We start from the raw sequence: 22,973 nt of genomic DNA, 5'->3' as shown, positions 1-22,973 counted from the left end.
TCCAGCTTAACGGTGGATGCCGGTGGTAAGCAGTAGTAGCAGCCAAACCCCCAAGAGCTTGTTGGAAGACTGCCCTCATCACGTGCTTATGTTCTCAGTCCTAGTAAGTGACATGACCTGAGGCGGGGATCTTGCCCCGGGAGCTCGTCTGACACAGCCCCTTGGTTCCCCCTCTCTTCCTTTATACCAACACTGGCGCTCTGACAGACAGATGGATAAGACAAGACAAAGTACAGGAGGGAAGATCTAACTGATACATGATAAACCTGAGTAATATCTATTAAAATCTATATCCTGTAAACCGGGAATATACTTTTTTAAAGTGATCCTGGAATATTTTAAAATTAAGAAAAGACAATAAACTCTCCACAGTAAATAGAATACACATAACATTCTCTGATCCTGATGCCAAAACATGACAACTAATAAAAGAGTCAGAAAACAAAACCACTACCCACACCAAACTGCCATTATCTGGGGGAAAAAAACAGCAAAGAAAAAGGGAAAAAGTCTTCTTTTATACAACTTGTCGGTTAAGGAGGAAATAATAACTGAAACTGCAGAACACCTAGAATATAATAGTAATGACAACACTAGTTCACCTAAGTGATTCAGCTTAAGCAGTACTCAAGTCCACACCTTAAATCTCATATTAATAATTAAGAAAAAATAAAAATGATTAAACTGAATGCTAACTCAAGGAGTTAGAAAAAAAAAAAACAACAAAATAAACTAAGGAAAGCAAAAAGTAGGACATTTAAGGAAATCAATTAACTGGAAGACAGAAAAATAACAGAAGAGACGTTCAAAGCATACCACTTGGGGGAAACAAGCAAACAAAAACAACAACAAAATAGGTCAACCATTAGCCATCTTAATTAAGACAACAAGGGAGCAAGCATAATACATAGTAAGGGGGACAGAGCCATATGCAGAAAAGAGGAGGGTAACTTTGCTCACCTCTAGGCAAATGAACTTGAAAACATGGACAAAATGGATGGTTGATGATCCTAGCTAAGACAGAAAAACTACACAGACCAATTACTGTAACAGATACTAAAAGAGCTGTCAAAGAGCTATTGCCGAACATCCACCAGCACCAGATAAATTCACTGAAATTTTAAGGAAGAGAAAATTCCAATGCTGTGCAAACTGTTCCAGAACTCAGGAAAAGGAAAAACATTTCCAATTTACCAGCATAAAATTAATAACAAAACTTATTAAAGATAGCGTGCAACACACACACACACACACACACACACACACACACACACACACAGGACTAACTGCACTGATGAATACAGATGCAAATATATTAAATAAAATATGAAACATAATCTGGAAATATATTAAAAGAATAATACATATGGTCAAGTAGTTTATTTCAGGAACGCAAGGATGGTCCAAAATGACAAAATATATTAAAAAGTCAAAGGAGAAAAATCGTATGATCATCTCCATAGAAAATGAAAAGGCATGTGATAAAATTCAACATGCATTCTTGACTAATTTATTTTAAAATAGGGATCAATGGATACTCCTTAACATGATTAAATGTATATATCTCAACCCAGTTCATTATAGCCAATATATTTTAACATTATTCTAGAAGTACTAGACAATGCAATCAAGACATAAAGAGGTATGCAAACTGGAAGACATGACTGTATAACTGGAAAACACAAAAGAATTAACTGAAGTACTATTACAAACCATAAGAAAATGAGAGTCTGGTAGCTGGGCAGAAAATTAACATAAATAAGTCATTAGCTTTCATATATACTAAAATCAGACTAAATTATAAACAGAAAGGACTTCCTTAATAATGGTAACAAAAATAATAAAATTTCTAAGAACTCTTGAAAAACATGTACAAGATCTCTGTAAAGTAAAATGCGAAGCATCTGTGAAGGAAACAACAAAAAAGACTTGAACAAATTGGGAACCATTTTTGGATAGAGCACCATGGTTTAGATAGAAGCTTTAACATGATAATGATGTCAAATTTCCCCAAGTTGACCTATAAAAGTAAAACTGTCCAAAAAAATAAATGTACAATGGATTTGTTTTGTGGAACACAAAGGGTTGATTCTAAAGTTCAAATGGAGAAATAAGCAAGAATATTTGAACTTTTAAAAATGACTGTTATTAAAACAGTGTAGGACTGGTACAAAAAAAAAAAGGCAAGTCAATTGAAGAGAATGGAATTAGAGTCTAGAAATACATCCACATAATATGAAAATCTGCAATACGATAAAAGGGCCATTTCCAACAGCAAGGAAAGGACAGATTTAATAAACAGCCTTGCAGTAACTAGGTAGTTACCTAGGAAGAAAAACTGGAGCCTTAAATTCAGGATAGATCAAATTTTTAAATGTGAAAAGTCAAATAACAGAAATACCCAACTGTACTTTTAACATTCAACCAGTAGCAGATACACTTTTTCCCTTGAAAAAAGGTGCAGAAAAAGAATGCATAGTATGTTACAATTTGTATTACATCATATAGCATTTATACATATAGATACATTTATGTATCTATATGGTATTTCTGGAGGGTATACAAGAATTTGGTCTTGGTACCTATTTCTTTGAAAGGGAACTAGAAGATGGCTGTCAGGGATAGGAGAGAGACTTAATTTTTTTATTGTTTGAATCAAGAAGATGTATTAGTTAATTAAACAAAGAAATTAAAATATATGTCAGAAAACAAAAACAAAAAACCTATACATAATAGTATATAATTAGTAGGACCTAAACAAGGTTAATTTGGTAACCCAAATTCTGCCAGTAAAATATTGTATAGGGGTCTAAAATGTATCTGAAAATAATATAAAAAGAGAACTGATATAGTTACTGACTCTTATAAGACACATCAATTAAAGGCAAAATAATGTCCAGGTCCTTAGGGATTTTTTTACCCTTGAGAACTGGAGTAAGCTACTACTTTACTATAAGGGAGTTAAGAAAGACATCCCCTCTTTAATTTTTCTTCTAGACACACTGCATATTTCATGGCCTGAAATTGTATATGCACCAAATGAACAAAAATAAATAGAAACTTTGATTTAAAAAGTACCTCAAGGCAATACAAAAAAAAGAAGTCATTTTAATTTTTGATACATATTAAAACATTTCAGTCAGTTCTTCCTGACAGCATAACACGACAAATACACAAGACCTCAAACATGCTTTAAAATGACATTCAGCAAAGTATTTAAAATTTAATAAATAGCAATAATCATACACAAATACATTTTTCATACTCAAACATTAAGCTACTAAAACAGACAGCTAAAGAATAAATAAATGGGAATTGACAATAAAAAAATATGCGGGGTTTTGCAATTCATTTTACTTAAAAAAGGGAGGTGATCTGAATGATTTCTTAATTTGCTTTTCAACATGTAGCATGATCCTCCCCTTATGAATAAAATATATTGAAAAAATCACTTTCTTACTATAATGCAGTTTTTAAATACAACAAATAAATATGAAACTAGCAAAGCAACCTCAAGTTGTCATAAAAATGCCCCCTCACGCCCCCCCCATAAGCTATGGAAATATATAGTCATTATGATAGCAAATAATAGTATTTAAAGTGATAGTGCTTCTGCACTAAACTCATCTGAGACCTTGATATGATTTTAGTGCAAATCCCTAGGGTCCAATACAAGCATAACCCTGTATCAGGGAAAGACATTACCAGTTGGAACTTATCTTGTACAATTTTTGTACATATTTTATAAAGTTCAAGATTTAATGCATAGTAGAATATCTTCATCCGCTTAATTCTGTCCTTAAATAGAGATAAAAAAAGAAATGATTTGGGCTTTTTACCATTTGGTTTGTACCATATTAGAGTATTAAAGTCAACATTAGAAAATTTATAAAAGAGTTTTGTTTTTGCCATTAATTTATCTAACTCTATCTAAATTTCACATCATTGCATGTTAAACATGAGAAAAAATTTTAGACAGTTTTTTTCCCTTTGACAAGCTCATATTATGAAATCTAATAATGTTTAGACAGATGTTATACAAATAAAAACAGGTGAGAATAAGGACTTTTTCTCTTTTTATATTAACCACCTTAACATCTAGTATATTAAGTTACAAGATGTATTGGCAAAAGCATAAAGGGTTCAATTAAAAGAAGGTATTATTTTGAACAAAGAAACGTTTTAACATAGGATAGATAGAAACTGACAGTCAAATGAGTTTCTGCAGCCATATCTCTACTGCGAACTACAGTACCAGGATGAAAACAATTAGAAACAAATGGAAGAACATTATTGAACAATCTGAATACATAATGCATTTTTAGCTGCTACAATAGTAAACTCTAAAGTTTATAGAGTTACAGGTGTTTAATTTAACCATGCAGGCTAACATATGATAGTGAGAAATCACCCTGCATCTTTTTTCTTTTTAAATTAAAACTAGTTTAATTGTAAAGTTCCAAAACAATGAATGGATATTGCTCCAACTTGTATCCAATCTCCCTGATGGGATTCGTGTACCTAACAAAGTAACAAAGCTTCATCATCAGTCGTTTCATTTTTCAGCATTGCTTCTAAGCAAGAGTCTGATATCTGGGCAGTGTGGACAATACCGCAGCGCTCACAGGGGCCATCGCGATTACTTGGTCTTACTCCAGGGTCTGCTGCACTATATGGTTGTCTGAACCTTTGCCCTTGATCGGAGGCAAGATCAAGAAGAGGTCTGGAACAGTCATTCGCGTCAAAGTCTGAAGCTCCTTCAGAAACTGGACTCAGCATTTCGACATCATCATCTTCTTCTCTTCCATTTACCCCATTATCAAGTTGTCTCAAAGGGCTCTGGTTCTGACTTATGGAGCTTGATCGCCCTAATGTAAAACGTACCCAACGTAGCCCCTGAGTCATACGACTTAGCGCACTTGTGAGCTGGTGACGCGCCGGACTCACACTTGGGGGTTCCGCACTTGTCACATCCCGTCCGGTTTCTGTGTGACCACCTCGGGTATTCTGAGTGGAGGAACTTCCACTTGCTCCCACTGTTGCTTCTACCGCTGTTGTGGGAGGGATTTTTTGAGGCAAAGGAGCTGCAACCCCGCCAGATGCTCCTACCGTATCTCTTCTCTCATTTTCTGTGTCTGTGTCGTCAGATTCCACAGAAAACAAACTTCTGTGAGTATGATTTCTTTCAGGTTCTCTGTTGGTACTCTGACTAGGGGCAACCTCATCCCCATCTGCTGAGACCAGAGCCAATGACCCTGAATGGCGTGATCTTGCAAAATTAAAAATACGATTCCAGATGTTGCTGGATCTGCCTGTCATAGGAAGTCTGATTGAAGTAAATCCAAGCTGAGACCGTACAGCTAGCCTCAGGTTTTCCAAAACAGAAGCCTGTGGAAAAAAAAAGAAAGAAAGAAAGAAAGAAAGAAAGAAAGAAAGAAAGAAAGAAAGAAAGAAAGAAAGAAAGAAAGAAAGAAAGAAAGAAAGAAAGAAAGAAAGAAAGAAAGAAAGAAAGAAAGAAAGAAAGAAAGAAAGAAAGAAAGAAAGAAAGAAAGAAAGAAAGAAAGAAAGAAAGAAAGAAAGAAAGAAAGAAAGAAAGAAAGAAAGAAAGAAAGAAAGAAAGAAAGAAAGAAAGAAAGAAAGAAAGAAAGAAAGAAAGAAAGAAAGAAAGAAAGAAAGAAAGAAAGAAAGAAAGAAAGAAAGAAAGAAAGAAAGAAAGAAAGAAAGAAAGAAAGAAAGAAAGAAAGAAAGAAAGAAAGAAAGAAAGAAAGAAAGAAAGAAAGAAAGAAAGAAAGAAAGAAAGAAAGAAGAAAGAAAGAAAGAAAAGATCTTAAAACAGCTAACAACGAGGTATTAAGATGGAAAACACCCTTCTATTCAGCATGTGTTGTGGATGAAAGTTCTATTACTCATTTTACGGTCTATGGAGGATGAATTAAATTCTCTCATCGATACAGGTTCACCTCACTCCAGAATCTAACCTATAACTTGAACCACTGTTCACTGTGTTTAAGATTTTCTCGATACTTCATTTTATATATGAACTTTAAAATGATGTTTAATGCCAATTACAACAGCAATTTTATTTCAAAACTTCACATAGTAATCCAATCCTAGAAATGCACCAAAGATGGAAAATAAAAGTATTTGATACTTCTTTAGCTACGAAGATAGAAGAGTCTCTACAATAATTCTCTAAATGACCTAAAGAAGTGTGAAAACTAGGCTGTTTGTTTTTTTGTTTTAACACAGCACAAGTTAGACTTGATTTACAAGGATGAAACCTTCCAAAACATGTAAAAATTATATCTCACAGTTGGTTCTCAAGGATTTGTTGAATGAGTGGATATTGAGGATATCCATAAATTGAGGATATCCATAAATATTTATTATAAATAAATACAAATTTATTTATATTGTCATAAACAAAGGAATTACTGTATTTGTAATGCAGCACAGGAAAGAAAAAGCCAAAGAAATTAACTTGTTTATAGCCCTATTCAATGGTATCTGAGACATTTGGGTTCCTTCTCAATCTTAAAGATTTAAGTCTTGGGCTTCCCTGGTGGCGCAGTGGTTGAGAATCTGCCTGCTAATGCAGGGGACACGGGTTCGAGCCCTGGTCTGGGAAGATCCCACATGCCAAGGAGCAACTGGGCCCGTGAGCCACAACTACTGAGCCTGCGCATCTGGAGCTTGTGCTCCGCAACAAGAGAGGCCGCAATAGTGAGAGGCCCGCGCACCGTGATGAAGAGTGGCCCCCGCTTGCCGCAACTAGAGAAAGCCCTTGCACAGAAACGAAGACCCAACACAGCCAAAAATAAATAAATAAATAAATAAATAAATAATAAAAATAAAGGAATTCCTTTAAAAAAAAAGTCTTTAAAAAAAAAAGATTTATGTCTTATTTTCTACAGCTTCATGTTAAACATAAATTATAACCTTATTCTTTGAAAATTGGTGATTTTTAATTAGTGCATATGGGAGGTGACCATATTGCCCAACTGAAAGAAAAATCATCTAGATTTTCTTTTTTCTAGATGAATGACTATCGGAATTAAAAAAAAAAAAAAAAACTACAGTATTTACAAAAACAGTCTTTAAGCTCCATCTAGTGGTTACAAAAAGGAGTAATCAAACTTGGAACAAACACAGCTTTCATCAATCTGGCATTTAGTATTTAAAATACAGTATTTCCAAGAAACAATGGTGAATTGATATACTCCCTTTCAAAAGGTGATACAGTTTCCCTCCGCCAAAATGAATGGCTCTTGCCTGTCCCCCCACAGAAAAAAGGAAGGGAAGAGAATAAGAAGATGTGATAACATATGTTTTCCATCTCTGTTTGTGACTGGTATTGAAGTAAATCCAAGCTGATACCGTACAGCTAGCCTCAGGTTTTCCATATAGATTTGTGATTTCCATATACACCCTTTGAACATAATCCCTGGAATATAATTCACAGAAAGCTAAGAAGCTACTATCACAGGAATATTTCATAGTCTAGCCTTAGTAAATAACAGATTGCCAATAAGAAATCTGAATATCAGCACATAAAATTTACTATATAAATGAGTAAGAGTTTTCACCAATTGGGAATGTAACTATAAACTAACTGAAAAAAAAAAAAAAAGTGGCTCACATCCCTATGAACTCCATAGCTTTGGTCCTCTTCATTTGGCATTCACGTTCTAAGGCTTTGTGTGAGCACTGTCATTAAATCCAGCAATGAATACAAGGCTCTTCAGATATCCTCCACTTTTATGCAGCTGCCACCCACAATGCCTTCAGCACACTTCAAAGCCGACTTTAACAGTATAGTCTGTCAGTGAGATGAAGCTCTCTACTGGCTTCAAAGTCTGTTTAATTAAATGATTGCCAATTTAACATTAGATTCTACAAGGGGATCTCATGATTGTTTTAGGAATAATTTTATATACTTCTTCCATTTATGAAGCAGAAGAAAAGGATTCTTCAGAAAGGATCGCTATTTTGAATGAGTTGGTAATCAGAAGATTATTTTTCTTTTTAAAAACAAATAAGGAAATTTGATAATTTATTACCAAAAGTTTCAAACATAAGAGTGTAATCTCATTAACTGAATAAAATCGAGTTTACCATTTGCAAACATATTTTATTTTAAAACTTTGTTGAAGCAGAATTCCCTCACAAGGGTAAATTATAACCCTACAAAAATGCTGTAGTAGGTAGTAAAGAATTGAAACCTTACCCAAAGTGAGGTCTGACCTTTGCCCTTTACTTCTGGGATGAGACCTCAGACCTTGGAATGTCAGCTTTGACAGGAGTGTCATTGCATGGAGACTTGGGCCAGCCAGAGAGTAGCACCGCGTTTTCGTTGGAGGCTCTGGGCCACACCAATGTGATGTAGCGTGGGAGAGTTGAGTCAGCAGAATCAGTCAACCTCTGGAGAGGCTAGAGACTGGGATCAGCCACGTGTGCAATTAATCATGCCTATGTGATGGAGCTCCAGTAAAAACCCTGGACACCGAGTTTGGGTGAGCTCCCCTAGTTGGCAATGTTTCGTGCATACTGTCACACACCTGTGTCGAGAGAATAACACTGTCCTGACTTTATGGGGAAAAGACAATTGGAAGGGTCGTGTTTGGTACCCTCCTGAACCCTGTCCTACGTGTCTCTTCCTTTGGCTGATTTAATCTGGATCCTTTCCCAGCAATAATAGTTACACCAGCTTATACTATTAAGTAAAACAGCTTTCAATGAGTTCTCAGTCCTTCTAGTGAATTATCAAACCTGAGGATGGTTTGGGAGCCCCGGAACTTAAAATTGGTTTTAGAAGTAAGGGCTGTCTTGTGTGGACTGTGCCCCCTCTAACTTCACAGTTGACTAACCTCTTGAAGGTAGCCTCAGGATATAGGGGTGGGGTGATACATAGTGGAGTGGGTGGATGGAATTAACCATCCTCTGAATTCCTACCTAAGAAGAACCCTTCCCCATGGCAGGGACAACAATATATAAAAGCCACAACGTAGGTTTTTCCTATGTTGCACACAAAATTCCAACCAGTGGAAGTTCTGAATTACTTACTTAGCAAATTACATCAAATTCTCACAAAGATTTCCTAAAAGACTCAAATAAGATGACCCACTGTAATTGGAAACCTATTTAACAAAAAGGAAACGGTCTTTCATTTTGAACAGAATTCAATTACTGGGAAAACAATGTTCATCAATTTTTCTTAATTCTGATACTGGGAACAACTTTTAGAAATGATTCTGGATGAATTTACATTTTAAATGTAGAAACCTTAATGCCCTTAAGAACCCTGGGCACAATTGTAAGCATTGAAAAAGAAATTAAAAAATAAATTGCAGGGAACTATATTTGATATCTTATAATAATCTATTATGGAAAAGAATCTGAAAAAGAATATATATATATATGTATAACTGGATCACTTTAATGTACACCCGAAGTAAAAAATCACTCACAAAAATTTAAAGAATTCAGAAACATTAATAAAGAATGAGTTACTATTTAAAGAAAATGATATGAATTTTTAAGCACTGTAAAATCCAGCTGTGAAGAAGTTTCCTCTCAAGTCAGGTAGAAATGTTAACTTAATTTCAACAACTTTTATTTTAATCTAGCATATTACTAATCTATTACTAAGCATATCAACTTTAGTATTTCTTTTTAAATCTTTGAAATAGTTCAAGTAGAAAATAAGCTGTCAAACTTTACTTTTGAATTTTAACGCACTAAATTATCCTAAACAGTAAAATGCTTAAGAATCACCTAACCAAATCAGAAGTAAAGAATGAAAAGTATACTTCTGAATTTGTTAAAATACAATGAAACAATTAGAGTTGACCCTTGAACAACATGGGCTTGAAATGCACGGGTCCACTTATATGTGGATTTTTTTCAATGGCAAATACTAGAGTACTACATGATACATGGTTGGTTGAATTTATGGATGTTGAGCCCCAGACACAGAGGTCTGACTATAAAGTTACATGTGAATTTTCACCTGCACGGAGGGTGGGTGTCCCTAGCCCCCTCGTTGTTCAGGGGTCAACTGTATAATCTCAAATCCTCCATATATTTAATTCTTAACTTGACTGCAAAAATTCTGACACAGTCAAGGATACTTTACCATTATATACAAGTATAGATTTCATTTTAAGAGGTACGGAAAGAGAAATAATAAGTTGCAACATACCTGATTAGGTGGACAAACAGGAAAATCTTCAACTGGTGGAATTAAACCCTGAGCAATCAATTGTCCATAAGAGGGAGGAGCTTCTCTTCTTAACAATTCTGCTTCCACTCTGGACAACTGTGTTTCAAATGATCTTTGAGAGAAACAGGGGGATGAAAAGGATTAAAAAAAAAGGCAAGCCAAAACAGTAATTTTTAAATTATCAACAATTAAAACAATCTGAATTTTAATATACTTGTTCATTTGTAAAGCTTACTTAGCCAACATTTGATGAGTATCTATACTACCCTACACTGAGAACACAAAGATGAAGCAGACAGTTTAGTCTCATGAGGTTTTACACTAGGGGTCTGGATCACTAAGTTTTAATAAATTAGATATCCCCGTAAAAGATAAAAGTACTAGATCTTTAAACCCCTAAGAACATAGGGGCTTGAGACTTGAGGTGAAAGTATTTGAAAATTCTTAGAAGACACTTTATTCATCAAGTCCAACACATTTACTTTTCAGATAAGGAAAAGAGTGAAATGAGTCACCAAAACCCTTTCTGGAATAACTTGTTCTTAAACTCAAGACCTCTGGTCTTCATTGTACTCTTATGTTGCAATGTAGTAAAACATTTTCTGGCCATTTATACTGAACCAAAGATAAGATGCACTTGGTTATTGTGATACTGTGCATCTATTCTTAGCTGTCTGGTATGTGACTTCTTTGTTGTATCTATCATTTGTAATTCTCCTGGGACTGACGGTCATGGTCTCCACAGGAGCTTTCTAGAAGGCCTCTCTGCCATCAACTTCTCCCAGGTCCAGTCTCTCCTCTACCACACAAAAGACAGCTCTCCCTGAAGGCCACCCTTTAACGCCGAACCACTTCTTAACTGAGATCTTCGACTTTTATACCACTTTATTTTATAGCTCTTACAACATTTATATTTTTTGTCATCTAATTCTACCCAACAGTTCCTTCCTTCTAACTGTAAACTGCCCATGAGATTACTCCTACGCACTTCTCTATTCACCTGTATAATGCTTTCAACACAGAAGGTTCTCAAATATCTGGAATTGTTGAATTAATATTTATAAAAACCGAGGTTAAAGAGCAACCACCGAGAATTACAGCTTGCAAAATTCCTGTAAGACAGATTAACCTGAAAACAGGAACTGATAAATACTGATTGGCTTTTCTCACCTCATAACTCTTAGTATTTATTTGTTTTTTAATGTTCTTATTAGGTTTTTGAGTCATAGGCTTTTCATAGTCATTTTATAAATCATAAGAAGTATTTATTTCTCAACAATATAACAAAAATATATTGCTAATCTCATTAAAAAAAATGTGTTGTAAATATTTGGGCCACGCTTTTACTGTAGAGAGCATAAGCACTATAGTTTTGTCTTGATACTGACCTTCGTTCAAACATTCTCAGAGAATAAAGCTTACAAGTACATCCCAAGGCAATGAGCAGTAACAGGCCACAGATATGGCTCCCTATGACGGCTGCAGTTATGACTCGGGTAGGCACGATTACCGGGCAATTCTCCTCGTCGCTGCCATCGCCACAGTCGTCCTGAGAGTCACACACCCAGCTTTCAAACACACAACGATTGTTTTTACAATGAAAATTTCCTGGCTGGCAAAAAAAGCAGTGTTTTTCATCGGAGCCATTTGGGCAATGATTCTGGTAGTTGCAGCGATCAGAACGAGGGTAACAGACGCCGTTCCGGGAACATGGGAACTCTTCCTTTTGGCACATGGTACAATCGATTTCATCCCTTCCGTTTGGGCAATGCCAATACCCATCACAGCGCTGCTGCGCCGTATAACACCCCCAGTTCCCTCCGCAGGGTATTTCCCATGGCAAACAGAAGCCGTCTACTTGGTAAGTAGCATTAAATCCCCTGGCAGCGTTGACTTTATCGGCACAGAAATGTACCCTTATCTGTCCAGAAGAAGACACGACAGTGAGAGGCGCATGAGAATCAAAAGCAGTTAACACACGCAAAAGCTTGTGTGGAGTCTCCTCTAATCCATCGTATATTTTGACATAATCACCATCACCAGTACCATCAAGTTTAAAGTCAGTGAAGCGTAAGATGACTTTGCGATGATCACCAGTGTCTATTAACCAGGTGCAATTGCTTCCAGGAGGATAAAAGTCTGGATAATTGGGAGAATTAAAAGTACCATAAAAATATTTTAACCACTGCCCGCAAGTTGGCACATCACACTCTATCTCATCTCCAAGGTCAAGGCAGTCAATGTTCCCATCACATTTTAAAGATTCGGGGAGGCAAGTGTAAACTTTGGTAAACCGAGATAGACACTGGAACTGGTTGTAAGCACAGGGTTGGAAAGCGGCCGATGTTGGAGGATTCACTTCTTTGGCACAGATCTCTTCATCAGAACTATCTCCACATTCGTCCATGTTATTGCATTTCCAGGCTGCTGGTATACACTTTCCATTACCACAACGAATCTGGTCAGAAGCACAGTTTGGTTCCTCAGATTTCCCTGGGAGGACATTGGGAGGAGGGAGATGGAGAGATAAGGAGGGGAAAACATACTCTTTAAAGGGTATGTAACAGCAAGTGGCATTTTTATCATAAATGTTGATTAGCCCAAATGATAGTTGGGCTTGATCAAAAATAGGTTAAACTCTAATGACAAATTAATATTGGCTTACTGATTACTCAACAATTTATTAAACACTTATGATTTGTTCCATGAAGATCTCTACAGCTGATCTAAAGAGAAAAGACCAATCCTGTTTTTGCAGAAGCTATTTTACTGCAGAACATTTAGTAAAGTGATGTAAGATATATAAGTTAGTAGGATGTATTGCCTAAGAATTTCAAATACTCTATTGTATAAACATTTTGCAATGAAGAAAAACTCCTCTATAATAATCACCTTTTCAAATCCAGTTTTAATATTCTTTTTGAGTTGTTTATATATATTATATATATATATATATATATATACACATACACACAATATTTTGCTTTGTGTATCATAGCATATTTTGCAAGCCCATTATTTAGACTCAAATTTTTGCTAAGATTATCATAAGTTAACTTTATTCTATTTCTAACATTTCATGTAACCACAACATGGTACTTCCATTTTATAATTTCTATTGTTTTAATACAACTGCAAAATATTTTATGAATCTGAGCTAAAGGTATAAATTTACTCAACAAAACAGTAGGGGGAAGAAGAGAGAAAAGAATTGAAATGTTTATAGAATTCTGATTATCTTAGTGGACTACCTTAAATATATAACAATAATGAGGTAGGGAAAGAAAACCAAACATTAGATTCCTACAGTCCACACTGATGATGTCGGCCAATGCTTACCTCTCCATTAACAACTTTTATTTACTGGCAAATAGGTGACAGAAAATGTGCTTCAGCACCTAAGTAAATATTACAAAGACTGTGCTTTTAATAAAAAAGAGAAAAAGCAGCATATGTTGCTAAAGGAGACCATGTAATTTCAGAAAGTGTAAAATGATTTTCAGCAAAAATTTACATAACTCTAATGCTCTGAGTTCTTCATATTTGTATGATCTGCTCACTCTTTTTGGATATAGTTTAAGAACTAGCATAAGAAGACTTCTGATACTACAAACTATGAAAGTGAAATTGATTGTCTTTTCTTTGAAGGTGTAAAGACAAGGGTAATGCACACACAAAAATACATTCTGAAGTAACTTGCAGGATACTGGTAAACACTTGAGGGGAAAAAGTTCCTTTTAAAATAAACGTATTCAAAATATTTAAAAAGAAAACTGACCTTAGTTTGTAAAATTAATCATTTTATTAGGATTATACAAAATGCCTTTTGGAGACCCGGATCTACGGCACCTGAACCTTTAGCCTCTAATTTCTCAATCTCAGCTGCCTTGAGGATTGAGTCACAATTAAATGGACCTTGTTTAGAAGGCGAGTCCCAAAGTGACTGAGCAGTAAATACTATAGAATTCTGTTCCATATCTTTCTTCTTATTTAAAAACACACCTGAAAAGTATGCCAGTCTGAAACCCTTCCTAGAGATACTGTCATCGGAATGGAACCTGATCCAGACGTGGTCTTGTGAAGAAATATATGGTGGTGGGATTGTAGAACCACAGGCTCTGTAGCTTTCAATATTCTTGTATGTTTCTATCGTCAACCAGTCCAAACTGCATCTTCTGGACCCTTGAATATCAAAATCCTGAAAACTACAAATAAAAAGTCAGAAAAGGCTACTGAAAAGGAAATTTTGGAAAAAAATTTCAATAATACAAAGTAACTGAGGACTTTATTATAAGCCTCCATATATTCACTGATTATCCTGGCTCTTCTAGGCCCACGACTATATCATCAGCAAATAATAATACTGCTTCTGTGTTCCTAACATTTACATCTCTTTCCCAGATTCCAGAACAATACCTCTTCATAAGTAACACGAAATTCCAAAAAAACGCTAAAAAACAGGAGACAGTTGGCACGATGTTTCTTTTTCTTCTCCCTGTGTGTGTTTAGGAAGGACCACTTCTAATTCTTAGCACCCTAAATTGTTCTCTGTTTGAACCACTCCATAATTCGATGAACTGAAAGACATAGAGGAAGTCTGCCTTCTCTAGATTAGACTGGTTCATCTGCTTGCTTAATGAGTTTACAGCTTACATTTTCAGGAGAGCAAATAGCAAACCTGAGCCAAGTAAAAAAGTTAAAAATGAACAAACAAAAAACTTCTTCAGTGAAAAGTCCCTGAGTTTGGGAATACTTTTCTACATAAATGATTTATAACCAAACGTTATCTTGTGGTTCATAAAATATGGGCATGAATAAAGGGCAGAAAAGTCAAATAAGAAGCACATACAAAATTAGCCAGTGCTATGAAAAAAGAAAAAACAAAATAGCATTTTCTACTAACATGTCTCACCGAAAAGTGAGATTCCTGCCTTAAGCCAAGTGATGATAAAGTTAATTATCCAAGGATTATTGTACCAGGATATTTCCTCTTTAAATATTCTGGGGGCTTCCCTGGTGGCGCAGTGGTTGAGAATCTGCCTGCCAATGCAGGGGACACGGGTTCGAGCCCTGGTCTGGGAGGATCCCACATGCCGCGGAGCAACTAGGCCCGAGAGCCACAATTACTGAGCCTGCGCGTCTGGAGCCTGTGCTCCGCAACAAGAGAGGCCACGATAGTGAGAGGCCTACGCACCGCGATGAAGAGTGGCCCCCGCTTGCCACAACTAGAGAAAGCCCTCGCGCAGAAATGAAGACCCAACACAGTCATAAATAAATAAATAAACAAATACTTTAAATATTCTGAGTAACTATAACAAAGGCTGACAATTTGACTGCTTCCAGTTTTTCACTATTATGAACAATGCTGGAATCCTTATACATGTTCTCTCCACACACACATAAGCAAGTATTTCTCTAGGACAAATTTTTCTAGAAGTAGAATTGCTAGGTCAAAAGACACAATTCCACTTTAAATTTGATAGCAACACTGAGAAAAATGTTTATACCAACTCACAATTCCACCAAGTGCGTATGAAAAAGCACGTTATACCCCACAACTCTGGCAAAATGCAACATTTTATTTCTAAAGATTTGTTGCCAGTTAGGTGGATAAAAGAGATTTATCATTGTTCTAGTTTGCATTTCCTTATTTACTGAAATTGAAACACTTTTTCCTATGTTTATTAGCTATTTCTATTTCTTTTTCTGTGAATCACCTTGTTATATCCTTCGTACCTTACAATTTGTTCTTATTTAAGAGCTCTTTATATAGTATAAACGTGTATCTATTTGGGGCATGTATGTTATGCAAGATATATGTAGATCCACTCAAACCCTCATTCTCTCCAATAGTTGGTGCTGTCAGTCTTTCTTAATGGTATCTTTTACTGAGAAGTTTTTTTTTTTTTTTTAAGTATAGTTGACTTACAATATTATATTAGTTTCAGGTGTACAACACACTGATTCGATGTTTTTACAGCTTATACACCATATAAAGTTATTATTGCATATTGGCTATATTCCCCTGTGCTGCACATTACATCCTTGTAACTTATTTATTTTATACATAGTAGTCTGTACCTCTTAATACCCCTCACCTATCTTGTCCCTCTCCTTGATCTCTGTATCTGTGAGTCTGTTTCTGTTTTGTTATGTTCGTTAATGTGTTTTATTTTTCAGATTCCATATAAACTGAAAACATACAGTATTTGTCTTTCTCTGTCTGACTTATTTCACTAAGCGTAACACCCTGTAGGGCCATCCATGTTGTTGCAAATGGCAAAGTTTCACTCTTCTTTTATAGCTGAGAAATATTCCATTATATCACATCTTCTTTATCCACTTATCTGTTGATGGATACTTAGGTTGCTTCCATGTCTTGGCTACTATAAGTAATGCTGCTATGAACACTGGGATGCATATATCTTTTCAAATTTTTTTTTTCATTTTCTTTGGATATGAAGAGTGGAACTGCTGGATCATCTGGTAATTCTATTTTTAATTTTTTGAGGAACTGCGTACTGCTTTCCATAGTGGCTGTGCTGAATGGGAGAAGATATTTACAAATGATATGTCCAATAAGGGGTTAATAATCCAAAATATACAAAGAACTCATACAACTCAATATCAAAAAAAACAAACATCCCAATTAAAATATGCACAGAGGATCTGAACACACATTTTTCCAAAGAAGACACACAGATGCCAATAGGCACATGAAAAGATGCTCAACATTGCTAATCATCAGGGAAATACAACTCAAAACCACAATGAGATATCACCTCACATCTGTCAGAATGGTTACTATCAAAGCCATGTTGGCAAGGATGTGGAGAAAAGGGAACCTTTGTGCACTGTTGGTGGAGACGTAAACTGGTGTAGCCACTATGGAAAACAGTACAGAGATTCCTCAAAAAATTAAAAATAGAACTACCATATGATCCAGCAATTCCACTCCTAGGTATTTACTGGAAGAAAAAAACACTAATTAGAAAACATATATGCACCCCAATTTTCATTGCAGCATTGTTTACAACAGACAAAATATGGAAGTAATCAAAGTGTCCTTTAATATACTTTTTTTTTTTTCACACACACACACTGTATTTTATTTTTACAAGAGATAAATAGACTGACACCAAGCATTGTACATGGATGACCACAACAAAAGCAACAATGATTGCAATTACCAAACATGAAACACACTCATACTATGTCATAATATTGACATTCAGTCCAGTAATCCTCCACTGTAACAGCTCCTTTACTTTGCAGTGAAAATTGATTTGTATATTCTTTGCCTCTGTGTCCTTGTGGGATTTTTTTCTTTTTTTAAATTCAGACAGAAAGTCTCAAAAATTATACTCATCCTCATCAGTTCACTCAGTCCCATGTAATTAATTTTTTTTTTCATCTTGATCTTTTGTTAGCACTTTTATGAGTTCATCAGTTTTTCATTAGAGTTCTGAAAATGCTTATTCATTCAGTTCAGCAGTACAGTCAGTTACCAGAAACCTGTACTTGTCAGAGTCTTTTCCATGAATTTCTTGAAGATGAAACCCTTTTATAGGAACATATTTGCAAAATCATCAGAGTACACCCAGAACTGTCTGTAAATGACAAAAGACTTAAAAATGACCACGGTTAAAGATTTGATGAAAGTTCATAATAATGCAGTTGACAAGAAAATTAGTTATTTCTGAGATATACATTTTAAAGTAATAACTAGGATTATTACTTATAACATTATACCAGAACATATAAGATTTTTAGAAATTTCATGTAATGTCTGAAACATTTATATTAACATATTTCCATACAAATACAAATATAAAATTTTTAGAAATTTCATGTAATGTCTGAAACATTTATATTAACATATTTCCATACATATTTCCATACAAATACAAATTTAAGATTTTTAGAAATTTCATGTAATGTCTGAAACATTTATATTAACATATTTCCATACAAATAACCCAATGAAAGTTTAGTATTAGTTGTTCTGTTTGTTTTTTTATACTGCAGGTTCTTATTAGGCATCAATTTTATACACATCAGTGGATACATGTCAATCCCAATCGCCCAATTCAGCACACCACCATCCCCACCTCACCGCAGTTTCCCCCCCTTGGTGTCCATATGTCCATTCTCTACATCTGTGTCTCAACTTCTGCCCTGCAAACTGGCTCATCTGTACCATTTTTCTAGGTTCCACATACATGCATTAATATACGATATTTGTTTTTCTCTTTCTGACTTACTTCACTCTGTATGACAGTCTCTAGATCCATCCACGTCTCAACAAATGACTCAATTTCGTTCCTTTTTATGGCTGAGTAATATTCCATTGTATATATGTACCACTTCTTCTTTATCCATTCGTCTGTTGATGGGCATTTAGGGTGCTTCCATGACCTGGCTATTGTAAATAGTGCTGCAATGAACATTTGGGTGCATGTGTCTTTTTGAATTACAGTTTTCTCTGGGTATATGCCCAGTAGTGGGATTGCTGGGTCATATGGTAATTCCATTTTTAGTTTTATAAGGAACCTCCATATTGTTCTCCATAGTGGCTGTATCAATTTACATTCCCACCAACAGTGCAAGAGGGTTCCCTTTTCTCCACACCCTCTCCAGCATTTGTTGTTTGTAGATTTTCTGATGATGTCCATTCTAACAGGAGTGAGGTGATACCTCATTGTAGTTTTGATTTGCATTTCTCTAATAATTAGTGATGTTGAGCATCTTTTCATGTGCTTCGTGGCCGTCTGTATGTCTTCTTTGGAGAAATGTCTATTTAGGTCTTCTGTCCATTTTTGGATTGGGGTGTTTGTTTCTTTGATATTGAGCTGAATGAGCTGTTTATATATTTTGGAGATTAATCCTTTGTCCGTTGATTCGTTTGCAAATATTTTCTCCCATTCTGAGGGTTGTCTTTTCGTCTTGTTTATGGTTTCCTTTGCTGTGCAAAAGCTTTGAAGTTTCATTAGGTCCCACTTGTTTATTTTTGTTTTTATTTCCAATACTCTAGGAGGTGGATCAAAAAAGATCTTGCTGTGATTTATGTCAAAGAGTGTTCGTCCTATGTTTTCCTCTAAGAGTTTTATAGTGTCCAGTCTTATATTTAGGTCTTTAATCCATTTTGAGTTTATTTTTGTGTATGGTGTTAGGGAGTATTCTAATTTCATTCTTTTACATGTAGCTGTCCAGTTTTCCCAGCACCACTTATTGAAGAGACTGTCTTTTCTCCATTGTATATCTTTGCCTCCTTTGTCATAGATTAGTTGACCATAGGTGCGTGGGTTAATCTCTGGGCTTTCTATCTTGTTCCATTGATCTATGTTTCTGTTTTTGTGCCAGTACCATATTGTCTTGATTACTGTAGCTTTGTAGTATAGTCTGAAGTCAGGGAGTCTGATTCCTCCAGTTCCATTTTTTTGCCTCAAGACTGCTTTGGCTATTCGGGGTCTTTTGTGTCTCCATACAAATTTTAAGATGATTTGTTCTAGCTCCGTAAAAAATGCCATTGGTAATTTGATAGGGATTGCATTGAATCTGTAGATTGCTTTGGGTAGTATACTCATTTTCACAATGTTGATTCTTCCAATCCAAGAACATGGTATATCTCTCCATCTGTTGGTATCATCTTTAATTTCTTTCATCAGTGTCTTATAGTTTTCTGCATACAGGTCTTTTGTCTCCCTAGGTAGGTTTATTCCTAGGTATTTTATTCTTTTTGTTGCAGTGGTAAATGGGAGTGTTTCCATAATTTCTCTTTCAGATTTTTCATCATTAGTGTATAGGAATGCAAGAGATTTCTGTGCATTCATTTGGTATCCTGCAACTTTACCATATTCATTAATTAGCTCTAGCAGTTTTCTGGTGGCAGTTTTAGGATTCTCTATGTATAGTATCATGTCATCCGCAAACAGTGACAGTTTTACTTCTTCTTTTCCAATTTGTATTCCTTTTATTTCTTTTTCTTCTCTGATTGCCGGGGCTAGGACTTCCAGAACTATGTTGAATAATAGTGGTGAGAGTGGACATCCTTGCCTCGTTCCTGATCTTAGAGGAAATGCTTTCAGTTTTTCATCACTGAGAATGATGTTTGCTGTGGGTTTGTCATATATGGCCTTTATTATGTTGAGGTAGGTTCCCTCTATGCCCACTTTCTGGGGAGTTTTTATCAGAAATGGGTGTTGAATTTTGTCAAAAGCTTTTTCTGCATCTATTGAGATGATCATATGGTTTTTATTCTTCAATTTGTTAATATGGTGTATCACATTGATTGATTTGCGTATATTGAAGAATCCTTGCATCCCTGGGATAAATCCCACTTGATCGTGGTGTATGATCCTTTTAATGTGTTGTTGGATTCTGTTTGCTAGTATTTTGTTGAGGATTTTTGCATCTATATTCATCAGTGATATTGGTCTGTAATTTTCTTTTTTTGTAGTGACTTTGTCTGGTTTTGGTATCAGGGTGATGGTGGCCTCATAGAATGAGTTTGGGAGTGTTCCTTCCTCTGCGATTTTTTGGAAGAGTTTGAGAAGGATAGGTGTTAGCTCTTCTCTAAATGTTTGATAGAATTCACCTGTGAAGCCATCTGGTCCTGGACTTTTGTTTGTTGGAAGATTTTTAATCACAGTTTCAATTTCATTACTTGTGATTGGTCTGTTCATATTTTCTGTTTCTTCCTGGTTCAGTCTTGGAAGGTTATACCTTTCTAAAAATGTGTCCATTTCTTCCAGGTTGTCCATTTTATTGGCGTAAAGTTGCTTGTAGTAGTCTCTTAGGATGCTTTGTATTTCTGCGGTGTCTGTTGTAACTTCTCCTTTTTCATTTCTGATTTTATTGATTTGAGTCCTCTCCCTCTTTTTCTTGATGAGTCTGGCTAATGGCTTATCAATTTTGTTTATCTTCTCAAAGAACCAACTTTTAGTTTTATTGATCTTTGCTATTGTTTTCTTTGTTTCTATTTCATTTATTTCTGCTCTGATCTTTATGATTTCTTTCCTTCTGCTAACTTTGGGTTTTGTTTGTTCTTCTTTCTCTAGTTTCCTTAGGTGTAAGGTTAGATTGTTTACTTGAGATTTTTCTTGTTTCTTGAGATAGGCTTGTATAGCTATAAACTTCCCTCTTAGAACTGCTTTTGCTGCATCCCATAGGTTTTGGGTCATCGTGTTTTCATTGTTATTTGTCTCTAGGTATTTTTTGATTTCCTCTCTGATTTCTTCAGTAATCTCTTGGTTATTTAGTAACGTATTGTTTAGCCTCCATGTGTTTGTCTCTTTTACGTTTTTTTCCCTGTAATTCATTTCTAATCTCATAGCGTTGTGATCCGAAAAGATGCTTGATATGATTTCAATTTTCTTAAATTTACTGAGGCTTGATTTGTGACCCAAGATGTGATCTATCCTGGAGAATGTTCGGTGCGCACTTGAGAGGAACGTGTAATCTGCTGTTTTTGGATGGAATGTCCTATATATATCAATTAAATCTAACTGGTCTATTCTGTCATTTAAAGCTTCTGTTTCCTTATTCATTTTCATTTTGGATGATCTGTCCATTGGTGTAAGTGAGGTGTTAAAGTCCCCCACTATTATTGTGTTACTGTCGATTTCCTCTTTTATAGCTGTTAGCAGTTGCCTTATGTATTGAGGTGTTCCTATGTTGGGTGCATATATATTTATAATTTTTATATCTTCTTCGTGGATTGATCCCTTGATCATTATGTAGTGTCCTTCCTTGTCTCTTGTAACATTCTTTATTTTAAAGTCTATTTTATCTGATATGAGTATAGCTACTCCAGCTTTCTTTTGATTTCCATTTGCATGGAATATCTTTTTCCATCCCCTCACTTTCAGTCTGTATGTGTCCCTAGGTCTAAAGCGGGTCTCTTGTAGACAGCATATATATGGGTCTTGTTTTTGTATCCATTCAGCCAGTCTATGTCTTTTGGTTGGGGCATTTAATCCATTCACGTTTAAGGTAATTATCGATATGTATGTTCCTATGACCATTTTCTTAATTGTTTTGGGTTTGTTTTTGTAGGTCCTTTTCTTCTCTTGTGCTTCCCACTTAGAGAAGTTCCTTTAGCATTTGTTGTAGAGCTGGTTTGGTGGTGCTGAATTCTCGTAGCTTTTGCTTGTCTGTAAAGCTTTTGATTTCTCCATCAAATCTAAGTGAGACCCTTGCCGGGTAGAGTAATCTTGGTTGTAGGTTCTTCCCTTTCATCACTTTAAGTATATCATGCCACTCCCTTCTGGCTTGTAGAGTTTCTGCTGAGAAATCAGCTGTTAACCTTATGGGAGTTCCCTTGTAGGTTATTTGTCGTTTTTCCCTTGCTGCTTTCAATAATTTTTCTTTGTCTTTAATTTTTGCCACTTTGATTACTATGTGTCTCGGCGTGTTTCTCCTTGGGTTTATCCTGTATGGGACTCTCTGCGCTTCCTGGACTTGGGTGGCTATTTCCTTTCCCATGTTAGGGAAGTTTTCGACTATAATCTCTTCAAATATTTTCTCTGGTCCTTTCTCTCTCTCTTCTCCTTCTGGGACCCCTATAATGCGAATGTTGTTGCGTTTAATGTTGTCCCAGAGGACTCTTAGGCTGTCTTCATTTCTTTTCATTCTTTTTTCTTTATTCTGTTCCGCAGCAGTGAATTCCACCATTCTGTCTTCCAGGTCACTTATCCGTTCTTCTGCCTCAGTTATTCTGCTATTGATTCCTTCTAGTGTAGTTTTCATT

The 22,973-nt window shown here is 35.5% G+C and overlaps 1 protein-coding gene across 12 annotated transcripts in view; it reads right to left on the bottom strand.

Annotated features, from left to right (window-relative positions):
• Nucleotides 1-3,857: 3,857 nt before the first annotated feature.
• The window catches only part of LOC309664383 (low-density lipoprotein receptor-related protein 12-like), a 194,800-nt gene continuing 175,684 nt past the window's right edge, over nucleotides 3,858-22,973 (bottom strand). For all 12 annotated transcript variants that reach the window (XM_082469649.1, XM_082469653.1, XM_082469644.1 and 9 more), the window contains 4 exons: nucleotides 14,225-14,427; nucleotides 11,611-12,715; nucleotides 10,202-10,334; nucleotides 3,858-5,388 (listed from right to left, as the gene is read on the bottom strand). In XM_082469649.1, coding sequence (XP_082325775.1) covers nucleotides 4,522-5,388; nucleotides 10,202-10,334; nucleotides 11,611-12,715; nucleotides 14,225-14,427 — 2,308 coding nt within the window. In that variant the 3' untranslated portion in view covers nucleotides 3,858-4,521. The remainder of the gene's footprint in view (nucleotides 5,389-10,201; nucleotides 10,335-11,610; nucleotides 12,716-14,224; nucleotides 14,428-22,973) is intronic.

This window comes from Balaenoptera physalus (genome assembly GCF_965194825.1).
Source record: "Balaenoptera physalus genome assembly, chromosome: 7".
In the NCBI taxonomy this organism is placed as follows: Eukaryota; Metazoa; Chordata; class Mammalia; order Artiodactyla; family Balaenopteridae; genus Balaenoptera; species Balaenoptera physalus.
This window is presented reverse-complemented; position numbering and strand designations above follow the sequence as displayed.